The sequence below is a fragment of the Epinephelus moara genome, chromosome 9 (genome assembly GCF_006386435.1).
Source record: "Epinephelus moara isolate mb chromosome 9, YSFRI_EMoa_1.0, whole genome shotgun sequence".
Lineage (NCBI taxonomy): Eukaryota > Metazoa > Chordata > Actinopteri > Perciformes > Serranidae > Epinephelus > Epinephelus moara.
The window spans coordinates 38,872,821-38,886,289 of record NC_065514.1 but is presented as its reverse complement, the minus strand read 5'-3'; the positions used below and the strand labels follow the sequence as shown (position 1 = coordinate 38,886,289).

At 39.1% G+C, this 13,469-nt stretch overlaps 1 protein-coding gene across 2 annotated transcripts in view; it reads right to left on the bottom strand.

Annotated features, from left to right (window-relative positions):
- Nucleotides 1–716: 716 nt before the first annotated feature.
- LOC126395330 (multivesicular body subunit 12B-like) overlaps nucleotides 717–13,469 on the bottom strand; it is a 74,386-nt gene continuing 61,633 nt past the window's right edge. For both annotated transcript variants that reach the window (XM_050052724.1, XM_050052725.1), the window contains exons 8-10: nucleotides 10,607–10,662; nucleotides 6,882–6,941; nucleotides 717–5,377 (exon numbers count right to left, since the gene is read on the bottom strand). In XM_050052724.1, coding sequence (XP_049908681.1) covers nucleotides 5,291–5,377; nucleotides 6,882–6,941; nucleotides 10,607–10,662 — 203 coding nt within the window. In that variant the 3' untranslated portion in view covers nucleotides 717–5,290. The remainder of the gene's footprint in view (nucleotides 5,378–6,881; nucleotides 6,942–10,606; nucleotides 10,663–13,469) is intronic.

Below are 13,469 nucleotides of genomic sequence, written 5' to 3'. Positions count from 1 at the left end.
TACATTAACTGAGACCGAATATCTTCTCCTATTGCTTCATTAAAGAACACGCAGGACTGAGCTCACACATAGCACACTGGAGAGTAGGACGAGCCTCGAGTCCGACAATATGTTGTTAGTTTAATATTTACAAGTTGATGTGCTTTGTTATAGATCAGACTAGTACACTAGTGAAAGGTGTTAAAATTAGTTCTACCATGACAACATTTAAATGTTGCTTACATGTAGCCTACATTGATCAATTAATACTCAATACATAGCCTATTCATGTATGATGATTAGGCCTACAACACTTGAAATTGGGTCACTCTGCGTAATGAGTACATTTCATTTTAAATAGGCTTACATTTTGTTGACAATACCCATATACGTCTCCTCATCCTCCGCCTCATTCTCCGCTGTCTTTCTCGGATCTGCTTCCTCAGCTGGGCAGCCTCCTCCTCAGCCTGCAGGTACAGCAATCCTGCTGCAATAACAGTTATTGCAGCAATCAAAAATCAAAAATCAGTTGACATGGATCCATGTCAATTGATTTTTGATTTCCAACTCGCCAATGCTCACGATCACAATAACCACCAACTCTCCACAAACTCTCTCTCGCCGCCCCTGTACTCCCGTCCTCCCATTCTTGGGAAGTCCGGACTCTCGCGTGGACTTGCCAAGTCCACAAGTCCGAACTGCTGAACTTGAGCAGCCTATTGAGAAACGCCAAAGGAGGAAAAGGGCCCGAGTTTTCTAGTACAACAAAGGTGAGAAACGTCAAACTATTTATTTGTACAATTGAAAATACAAGACAAGATCTTCGTCTGGTCTGGAAATGTTGTTGAATTAATGTTTAGCTTGATTTGTGTTATGTAACAAGATTGAAATGATTTAATCATTTTTGACATATAGGCCTAGTTGTAAAGTAATCACTGCAAACTTACAATATAATTCAAGCAAGCCAACAGCAACAGTATTGACTTGATATTATGTGCTGTGCTCTTTTGCTTGACTGTCCCATTATTTTTTGCTCTTCAGTTTTCAAAATGAAGACAAAGGGGGACATTATGTCCTATTTTGTCCCCTGCCCCCAAACTATAACAGTAAGCAGTGGACAAGATGGGTACTGATGCAGAGACAGAGTAGACAGAAAGAGAAGAGAAGCAGCATGAAGTTGAGATACTTGGAGGGACAGCTGAAAGTCACGCAGGAGAAGAAAGCGCAGATGAGGGACAGGCAGAAGAAAGAGGGGCAGATCAGAGAGAGACAGATGCTTGTACTTCTTCATCTACACTCACTGTACCATCAGGTTAGTGATGGGGACCGAACATTTGCCTGTTTGAAAAAATGTAACTATAGTATGTTCATGAAGACGGGTTTAGTCTTATGATTTATTATTAATCAGATTATCTCATTTCAACAGTCTATTGCTGTTGGTGTTTTCTTTATTGCTCTATTATATCTATTTAAAAGTGGTTTGTCTTTCTCCAGATATCAGCCAAGTTTGGCAAGATCCACTAGAGGAAGAAAGCTCCCTTTCTTTTTTTTTTTTTAAGATATTTTTTGGGGCATTTTGCTTTTAACGGACAGGACAGGTAAGCATGAAGAGGGGAGAGAGAGGGGGATGACATGCAGCAAAGGGCCACAGGCTGGATTTGAACCCTGGCCGCTGAGGCAACAGCCTTGTACATGGGGTGCCTGCTCTACCCACTAATCCACCAACAACCCAGAAAGCTCCCTTTCATTCAAGATTTGTGACCTTTAGTGTTTATATTGGATTGTTCTTTTCTTTTATCAATGAATGAAATAAACTGAGCTAAACTAGCTAAAAGAGTTGTGTTGTTGTATCTATGTATGTAATGTAATTTTTTTGTTTAAAAAAAAGTGAACATGTAAGAATCGCTTTAGATTTCAGTTCATCATAGTTTAATAAAACTTCCTTATAATACAAATTCAACAGATGTTTTGTTCATTCTTTAGTGAATAAAAACTATTATGAGACACAATCTGTGACTTTTGATCAGTAACCTATAAAAATAATTGTCCCATTGAAACCTCATATCACCAATGCATGCTAACTAACAGGCCTATCAAAGCAGGATGGTTACTTGTTAATGCAGACACCATATTAGTTTGCTGTTAAATGTTTCAACAGAACAAGCTGGATGTGAACACCACAGCTGAAAAAAAAAAGATACACATGGAGCTTATTATCACAGAGCAGGCAGATAGTCAGTTCAATACACAGAGCTCTGTTTCAACTTTCATGTCCATCCAACATGTCACTGCGAATGAAATTTGCTTATGTTACATTTCTGAGCCTTTAGAACATGGTGAAATGATTAATAAATTAAACAAAAATATCAAATAAAAGGAGTTAATCCATGCATTTATGACTTGGCAATATTCAAGAGACAATTAAAACAAAATAAAATAGGGTAATTGTTGAGCAAAAATCCTTGCTGCTTCTCAACACAATACTGCAGAACATAAAGGAAAAGCCACAGACAAGGTTTTGTTGCGAACAGAAGAGTAACATTCACATTAAGGCCTACCAGCTGGTAGTCTTAACAGAGTACCACTTGGTAGTTCAAATTCAAATCTGAACCATCTGCAGGAAGTGTTGACTTAATAGAGGTTGAAAAGTAACTGGTGAATATCGCATGTCTCTTCTTGTACTGATGAAATTGGTGCTGGAATTATCAAAATAGCCTACGTAAACATGTAGAAAGGTTTGTGTTTGCATTAATAGCAAATGAAAATATCTGAAACAAAATCTGATAATACATATTTATAAAGCAAGGAAAACGAGGGCCTGGGGACTATCTGAACATATCTTGTAAATCGGTATCAGCATATGTCTTCCTGGAGGTAACATGAAATGTCAGTACAGAAATGTCCCGATATATATTTTCAGGTCATTTAGAAACAGTGTCTCTGTTAGAGTTAGTCCAGCAGGGAGCTCTGACAAGGTGGATTTTACACCGTAAAATGATCTTTGTGTACAAACATCAGCTGCGGATATTGTCAAAAATCCAGTATGGTTGAGCTCTAACAGATAAAATGAAATCAAAGATAATAGTTCTGTACTTTGCCTAACAATCAGGATAACCAGATAACACTAGGCCAGATTATCCTGATACAGTCAGTATGAGGTAAACTTTACGTGTCGCACAACTTTTCCACAATGAGGAGCTGGTGTTGGAGCCAGCTCCTCAACCAAATCACGAGACATCAACTATGCCAAACTACTGGTAGTTGCATACCTTAACTGGGTTGACTAAAGCCCTATCCAAGAGGCTCAATCAGATGCTGTTTAAGGGTGCTTATGTTGCTGGTGAACACTGACTGTGGACAAGTGAAAGCTAGTGTGGTTCACAGACTCCTCCTCAGACCCAGTACTGAGCCCTTCTTGGCATCAAAACCCCATGAGTCTCATCAGAACAGTTAAGAGTGCGAGTTCACATGTTAAATGGGTACAAAAATAAAACTTCTAAAACAGACTCAAGCTAAAATATGTGTACATGTTTGTTTTAAATGGTAGTGGGAAAACAAGCAGAATTAAAAATCTACCATTTTTACAGAGGATTAACATGCATCATAGGAAAAGTTTTTCAACACGTAAGCAATGTGCTCAAATAAAAAAAGCCTTTGTTCATACACCATAAAGAATCATCTAAAATTTGTAACATTTCTATTGTAACATCTTTCTGTTTGTTAGGAACTGTACTTAGAGAGGTTACTCAAAATAGTGAATAGTTCTTCTGATATAGGCAAACCAGAGCTGGGTTTCAGACCTTCATACCTTTTCCCTGTACCAACCAAAATATGTCTGTAGCAGAGTATCAAAAACGGTCAAGTACCAAAAGTTGGCAAGATATAGATGGTAATTAAAACGCACGCACGCACGCACGCACGCACGCACGCACGCACGCACGCACGCACGCACGCACGCACACACGCACACACACACGACAAACAAAACTACCCAATAATACTGTTGTTCATTTAACATTCTGTTTTTGCTGAACAGTTTTCCATATCCTCCAGATGATTTTAGTGGGAGCTGTAGTTTTCTGTATGTTAAAAAATGACTTGGTCAGCTTTGTTTTGATCCTGAAGGTTTCTGCTTGTAATATAAAAATCTGTAGTAGATACTAAAGATGGACAGTAAACTGTAGACCACAGAGCTGTGGAGGCTAGTGTAACAGCAAGCGGATAAAATTCATAGAACCCTGGTTACATCTGTAACTCTCATTTGATGTTATTAGTTGAAAAGTGATCAAGTCTGTCAATAACAGTAGTTGGGACAAGATCTGCCTGACATACACGGCCCACGTTTAACAGCTGTGTTGACAAAAACAGAAACGGATGGGATGGATGAGAGAACGACATTTAAGTAATGTTTTCTTTGTTGCACCATACAGCTAAATCCATTATCCGAACATGAAAGGAGAAGTGTTTAAGCTAAAACAGGATGACAAAAAAATCAGAAGGATAGTGGCATGAAGGGTCCAGACCTGGGTCGTTGTGTATGTAAGCCAAGCTGCAGGCTCATGTACACACAGTGAATGAGTGGTTAACAGAATATCAGTGACAGACATGAAGCACACCGAAAAACCCCAAACACAAAGTGCACTCACAGCCACACTAGAATATCACAGTAATATCAAAGGAACAATGAGAACCATTACCGGTCACAATAAGCGGTACAAGCTTGAAAACAAAATCCCATAGTATGACATTTCCTTTTGTATTTCAAACCCATGAACTGGGATTCCCTCCTGGTGCCGTGACTAGGGCCAGTGACAGGCAAACATGATGGTTGCTCTCAGACTCATTCCATGTGAGAGAGCAAAGGCCTAACAGGTGCCCTTCATCCTTTTATCTTGCCTCTATCAAGTTCTTCAGGTGGGACATGGTTATGTGTATCACAGGCAAAAACATTTTGCGTTTTTTTTGAGTAAAGAAATGTTTTTTGAAATCATATTAGTGAGATTCACTTGTCTTTTCAAACACCTGGCAATTTCACCTAATTTTAAAAGCCAGCTCATCAAAGCTGTATGTAGTGGTTTCAGCCAGCATAACCCTCAGTGTTCTGCTTGTCTTTCAGTGTTTTCAGTTGCCTTTAAAAAAACAACAGCACAACTAACACATAGAGACCAGGACATCTCCCTGAAGTTAGAAAAGTTTTTTTTTGTGTGATTTTTTTTTCTTTGATGTGGGCAGGTCCTCAGTAGTTGTGTACAGGTCTCTCCTGATGGTGTCTGTAGGGAGAGTGTTGTTAGGAAGGGGTTAGGAGGGATCCTCAGGCCTCGGAGCTTAGGGAGGTCCTTGTTGGACTGGGAGGGAGGCGAGCTGCTGCGCTGTGTTCTGTGCGGAAACTGTAATCATACTGACAGAGGGAGATTCAATCATTATGACTTTGCAATGAGGTCTGACAAAAATCATCCAAGCCTATGCTGAATTCATCAAATCATCTGCAAAACATGTGTGAGTTACAACCATACAATAGATCCAAATAAAGACCACACTGGCATCTGGTGGACATGTGTCATTACAAGAACATGTCTCCATCATCTGTCAGTGGAAAAGTTTGTCATTTTCATAGCCACTACCTCACACACATTCTGCAAGTCAAACCAGTGCAGTTAAAGATTTAGGGTGCTTTCACGCCTGTAGTTGGATTCTATTGGTTGCACCAGAGGGAAAAAATTATACATTGTTGCATTTTAGTTTTGGTTCCTGTTCACACTGACTTTTTGTGAATGAACCAAAAGGAGTTAACATGAGGTTCTACTGACTGACAGGTAACTTGTTGATTGGACAGTTTTGGTGTTTGTCATCCTGCATCATCAGGACCCACATGGGTATATCAAGTTCTGGGGACTTACAGAAGTTTATGCAGCAGCATGTTAATGCTTCATAAGTGTTTCTTTTTCTGTTCTTTGGTTTCACAAAGAGCTCACAGAGAAATAACTCATTGCAAGCATTATTAGGAGACTATTATTAGACTGCAAATCAATGGCATGTTATGAATAATGACTAAAATAGAGACAGGATGAAAAGAAGGCGTCTTTTTAATGGACTTTATGAACAGACAAAGTACAGAGTCGGATACATTGATGGCAGTTTTAACCGCTTTTTAATCAGGGAAAATACCCACACTGACGTGCATATGTGTTAGCATGGTTATTTAACCATGCTAACACATGTTAGCACATGTTAGCATGGTTATTTAACCATGCTAACACATATGCACGTCAGTGTGGGTATTTTCCCTAATGAATACATGTGTATTCATTAGCATAAATAGGTAATAGGATATACATGGCCTTTATCAGGATCAACGATGAGATCGCAGACAGATTTCAGGATCAGCAGATGGATTTATTACTGGTTTAACTGTTGCTAAAATCACATATTTGCTTTCATAAAATCCTGTGGTTGGTTTGTTTTCTTTCACACCACAAACGAACTGCACCAGGGTCTGTTTGGAGGCGGACTGAGACCCACCTTTTCGAACTGTCTCGTTTTGGTTGTTTGGTCCACACCAGGGTTCGTTTGACAGCTTTCACATCAGCCTAAACCAACTGTACTAATTGCGCAAATGGACCTGAGATTGTTTTAACTGAACCAAACAGGTAGAGGTACATTGATAAACTGTTGGCTTATCATGTGACTGCTCCTGTTTGTATACCTGTCTGACTTTGATGGGAGATGTCGATGTTCCCATATTTCAGTCAATACTTTGGTGATTACTATGTTATCAATAAATGATGTACAAAGATATGAAAATTAAATTACTTTGTAATAATCTAGAATTCTCCTTTATGTTATGTTATAGACATGTTATAATATTAGGAGGAACTGCAACTTCATAACATTTGTCCACTCACCTCTTTCTCAATCTCAGCCAGTGACTTGATTGTAATACCCATCAGATCCACCTGCTGCAGCTTAACATGAAGAACAGTGATGGTTAGTTTGTTGCTTGGTTGTCCAGTTATGTAAACAAGTTCAGCTTTAATAACTCTGCTGTTTCCTATGCAATTCTTTACTTACTGAAATATCACTGCTATAAATATTTCAAATGTGGTGTACTTTTACAGACTATGTGACAATCAAACAGGAGTGGCTTACAGGTTAAGCATGTTTTAACACTGGTTCAGGGCTTCAGACTCAATTTTTACACTGGTTGCACTGGTGTGCCCAACTTTTTTATTTAGGTATATCAGCACATAATTTAGGCGCACCCAAAGTTTTACACTGCACCTTCTGCGGCCATAATACATTGTAATTGGGATCTATGCCCAGTTTCAAAATTTATTTATGTTGCTGCTATGGTCTAAGACAGGGGTACTCAAATACAAATCTTAAAGGTCCACAAAGACATTTGCGGTGATGCAATGGGGTCGCGACATTTTTCAATGGGTCGAAGAGTTGGTCAAGCCGCAAGCCATAATACTGTCATAGTCAAAACAAAATGTCCTTTTTATTTAAAACAACAACAAAAATACATATTAAAATAAAATAAAATGCCATTTCCATTTTGACATAAATTCAAATAAATACTCAAATAAAACAAAACCTTTCAACACCTTTGTTTTCGAACTTGGAACATGCCATTTTCATTCAATCTAGGCTCCCGCTGCTGGCCAAGTATTGATAAGCATACAGCTTCAAAAGCGAAAGTAAAAAATTACTGTTCTCGCTAACAGCCTATCAGGGCAACGTTGGCATGGAGATGACAGCCCATTTACACGTGCTGACCAGACCAAAACACACGCAGTGAAGGAGTCACGTGTTCAGCTCGCGGTCCGCAAACAGGCGGCTCGCCGGCCGGAAGCGGGCCACTGGTCTAAGACATTTCCAAAAATATTTATAAAAATTAACAATTATCTCCCAAATCCAAAAACTAGGGTGTTAAAACTCAAATTTGTGATGTCATAGGGTATAGAGTCTGGAGCTGCTCCACAGACAAGGAATTGAGAAAGATGTTACAGATGACACTGAAGCATTCAGTCAGAGTGTATGGGTACATTTTCTGTTTAACATTTGAGAACACTACAATAGAATAAAGCTCATCTGGGTATTAACAAAAAATGAAAAACATTTCTTGGTTTCATCAAATCAGTCTCCCATTCATGTCTATGGAGCAGCTCCTGCTTTTATACACCATGACATCCAAAGTTTGAGACCTACTTCTCTTGTTTTTTGGCTTTGACAAAGACCAGCTCAAATTCACATATATTAACTGAACTTTGCTAGGCCATAGCTGCAATTATAGCTAATATACAAATATTTGCATCAAAATAAGACTAGTTCTTTTTCACTGTACAAAAACTTTTTACCCCGAATGAAATTAAAGAGTAGAAAAGGTAGAGCAGATCTCCACTAATCCGAAGATCGGGGGTTCAATCCCTGGCTCCTCTAGTCTGCATACTGAAGTATCCTTGGGCAAGATACTGAATCAGCCCGATGGCTGTTCCTATGCAAGTGAATGATTACTAAGTACAAGTGGAACCTTGTATGGTAGCCACCATTGTGTGAATATGCACGTGAATGGGTGAATGTGACATGTAGTGTTAAAGTGTGTGGTCAGAAGACTAGAAAAAGCACTATACAAGTGCAATCATTTACCATTTACTATTCCCCTGTCTCAGTGGATTAATGACCTAACACAGTGGCTACATATTGCTTTTACAAGTTAAGAAACGACACCTGGTGATCCTATCAAATATGTAGGTATTGTTAGGTTAAGTGTTGTCTGTACATAACCAACTTTTTGATCTTGGCTGTGTGAATATACTCAACTGAGGCTGATTCAGTTGGAGAGGACAGTCTGATGATGCTGTACTGTATTACTGTTAATGTCACTGCATTACTGACAGTGAATATTTACCAATCTTATGTGTCTCTGACATCAATGTGAATGTCTTAGTTAACCCTCTACACATCAACTTTCCAGCATTTTACAGTTTCTCTTCTGATGTGACAGCGTGTTTCTTTTCCCCAATGATCATGCAGTATCAATCTGGTCTATGTGTATAACATGATACTAGTGGCGTTTCAATTGTCAAGCAGCGCAGCACTAGATTTTAAGTAAGCGATTGCAATCATACTATTTCTCCTAACTTTAGACATGTTTTGGTATTTTTATGAACATATTTAAACAATAGCCAAAAAATGTTAACTTTTCCAACCCATTACCTGGCCTGAAAAACAGCTTTTCTGATTTCAGATCTTTTCCAGGAATATATTAAGAACCCTGACAAATAGAATTGTGCCAAAAATATAGGCCAACTACAATAAACATGCCATCAAGAATGCAACCAAATGAAAAAGAGTTGATTGGACACATACGTTTGGCCAAATGGAATGCCATTGCATTGGTTGTTTTTTAGTCTGTTTTTGAGAGCTGGATGGATAAGTATCCACTGCTCTATTTTTATTTATTTTTACAGCAGTCACAGTACCATGACAATGTCAGGGATGTATGAGTTAAAGCTGGACAAGGATGGGGATTCATTGAGCTAACGTAAGCAACGTTATTCTTCTTGGCCTTCATGCATTCATCATACTGCAGTTTGTGTTGTTTTTTCAGGTGGCTGAACAAGTTAGATGTGGTACTATGCAGCACAGACACAAGTCTCGTTCACTTTTGACATATGATTTATTCTCTCCTAAATCCGAAATACTTTGTTACAACAGATAATGGCTAATGAACGGATGATTTTAGTTTTGCCGTCTGCTCTCTGGTGTATGTTACTTTTCTACTCTGGACTGCAGCCGCCACATTTAGGAAAGTTTTTCTCAAGTTACCAGTGACATGATACTGTATGTGTGTATATTTGATAGGTTACAATATTTTTTCCACTATACTATATATCTTTCTACTCTTGTAAGAAGCACCTGTAACGCCAACAATTTCCCCCCGGGGATCAATAAAGTATCTCTGATTCTGATAGCTGCCATGGCTGTTAATTTAGGAAGCACTTCATTTGATATGCAGCAGAGTTTTCTTTGAGTAGACAAGCGTTCTAAATGTCACAGTTAATATTGCAATTGATCATATTTATTTAATTGTGGGAAGCTAAAATTGTTATTGTGATTAAATGGTAAATAGAATGCACTTGCCACTCAAGGCGCTTTTACACTACATAACACATTCTCTCTCTCTCTCACACACACACACACATACACACACACACACACACACACACACACCTTAGCCACAGCTGCCCCATTCATATCTGATTAATTGTGCAGCCCTGATTTTAGTCGATTAAATCTACATTAGATTTAGTCTACTAAAATTAAAACAATTCAGATAATAAAAATGTGACTAAATCGAAATGGCGTTTCAGTCAAAATTAACAATGCATCAATATAATAAATGTCAGACCCACTGGTGCAACTAATAAAGATGTTAAGTTGTATTTTACAGATTTTTGGTCACATCTGAAGCCCTGCAATGGTTATATTTAACACAGGTGCAGAATTTGAGCAGAGGTGTTTAAGCACATGACTGGACAAAGTCATGTGTATAGGATCACACCTGTAACCCAGCATCAGATCAACCTGCAAACAAAAGGCTTAAGACTCAACTCAGGGAACTTACATCTGATGAGGTGCAGGCAAACTTCTCAGAGATCACGAAAGGCACTCCATCCATTGCTGAAACAGACAGTTTTAATAAACACTTGATAAATGTGTCTTATACAGTAGCAGCAAAAAAGTATCAGAAAAAAAAAAAAAAAAAAAAAATCCATTCCTCTAGGATTTTTTCCAGCAGCGGCGCTCAAGTGTGTGATTTTTATTTTGCGCAGCTGGATGATAGTAAGCATGTACACTGATACAAGAAGAAGACTTTAGACACAAATTTGTACGCAGTTGTAGATTTTGAATTCAGCTTAATACATTTCTTCCCATACCCCATATGCTGTTACATTTGTTCCTACCAAGTAGGGACAGACGTCACATTTCACTTTATTCAAAAAATATTGTGACTCGATCTAAAATAGCTTGTGAAAACAAATGTTAACAAGTAGAACACATACAAGTTATTAACATTAAAACTATATCCAAATAATTCAAAAGCTTTTTGAATAATCACATCAAAACCAAAAATTGGTACAATTGTCCCGTCTCCTCTAGTCATCCCTGCTCTTCCAGTCACAGAGACTTAACGACTCAAATCCTGGAGCAATGCAGATGGTAAAGAGCTAAGGCACATAAATTTGCAAAGATGCCCTCTGCCATCTGCCAGGTACAGAGTAAACCAGGATTCATCTGTGAAGAGAATGCCTGTGCCAGACGCCATCGAAGGTGAGTAGTTGCCCACTCAGGTCAGTAACGAATACGAACTGCTGTCAGGATAAGACCCTGGTGAGAATGATGAGCATGTAGATAAGCTTCAGTAAGACACTTTCTGACAGTTTGAAATTCTTTGGTTTTGCAAACCAAGTGTTGCATCAGCTGCTCTGGTGGGTGGTCTCAGACAATCTTACAAGTGAAGATATGGAGGTCCTGAGCTGGTGTGCTTACAACATAGACTGTAGCTACCGTGACATCACCCATTGGTTTGTGGACTCCCGTTTTGAAGCCTTTAGCTTGGGATTACTGTACATTCACATCAAAAGCTGCCAGAGCTGCAAAAGGCTCCCTAGGTTTACAGCTTTGGGGGGGAGGAATGACAAATCAAAAATTTTTGCTCATATTCGGTTCAGGTTTGGCCCACTTGACATGCTACTGTGTTATGCTACGGCCTATTCAAGTGCTGAACTTTGTTATTTACGTGACAATGCCTGAACGCAACACAGGCTGTGTGTGTTTAATGTTTAATGTCAGATCTATTTAGACTTTTTATTCTGTTTTCATTGTCCAAACGTGAAAGTTTCTGTACTCAGGCAAATGCACAAAGTCACATTTCTGTGCTCCAGCCAGTAACCTGCTTTGCGGTGCCTTTAAATTGAAAAGCATAATCAAACATTCAGAATTTGATGTCTTGAGCATCCTGAGCTGCTTTCGCTGCCACGAATATTTTACCAGCAGCACTGCTAGAGCGAATTCAGCTATTTTGCAGCTCTGGCAGCTTTTGGTGTGAACGTACAGTTACAGCTGTCACTATCTTGTGTTTTTGGAGCCATATTTGACCATGTGACCATATTTGGGCAAGAGGGTGGCGCTACAGGAGAGACGGCTAGGTCTGACTGAGTAGCTGAGGACACTATGGGCAGACTTTTACTCAAAACCATAACAAAATATGAATGGTTGAGTTATATAAAAATGTACTGCCTGTACAGTTGCCAAGAAGAGTAAACTTAGCTATATGTCTAAAACTTTATTGTACCAGGCTTCAACGTGTTAATTTCTGCTGTAAAGTTGGACATATTAATATGGGGGTCTATAGGGACTGACTGGCTTCTGGAGCCAGCCTAAAGTGGACATGTAAAGAAATGCAGTTTTTGGCACTTCCGTGTTGGCTTCATATTTCAGCCTTGGGGGTCGCTGCTTGGCTTACACGTGGTCTGTGGTTGTGAAGCCAACTGGATGTACTGCCAAATTAGTGGAAACGGCTTCTGGTAGTGAAATGAACATTCTGTTCACAGGCAACAGCTCTGGTGGACATTCCTGCTGTCAGCCAGGCTTCATCAAAGTTAAACATCTGTGGCATTGTCTTGAGTGACACAACTGCACATTTTAGGGTGGCCCTTTGTTGTGACCATCCCAAAGCACACCTGTGTAATAATGATACTGTTAAATCAGAATATAAATATGCCACGCTTGTCAGGTGGATGGATTATCTATAAAGTCTTTAATGTGCAAAAATCCAAAATCTTTAATTTAAACCTGTGAAAAATGGGAGCACAAACAAAGGTGCTGCATTTAAAATTTTGTTCAGTGTATTTAGAACAAATACTGGCTGATAACGTTTGGTGGCTGATTGAACTAAGCACCTCTATCTGGCAGTGTTTGATTTATAATCTCTGCTTGTCCCTGACTCTGACTTCTTTAAAGCCCAACTTGCAGGTTGAAGACCATGGTGAATAAATGTGTAGGAAAATGATGTAGAAATTATATCGATTATAACAAAAAACAAAAACATATACACACTACAGTGACTTTTGGGGTGGTTTTTGTGAGAGAATTTTGCTTCCGCATCTAAAAACCCACTAACTGGAAGTGACGTAGCGTAAGGGAGTCCGACCGAGTTCGATTGAGTGTAACATTAATAAACATGGATTCCAGTACTAGTTTTGAGACTGAAGAGGTTGAAAATGTACATTCATATGCATATGACGGCCCACAGGCTTAAAATTATGAGCCTGCTAGGCGTCCAAGAGACCAGGAACAGATCAGGGTTAGGAGAAATAATGGCCACAAGAGAGAAATAGAGCTGTGGTGTGAGGAGAACCAGTGGAGAACTGGGCAACTGTCTTGGTGAGCGACCAGTGTTAGCTAACGACAGCTAACGATGTCTA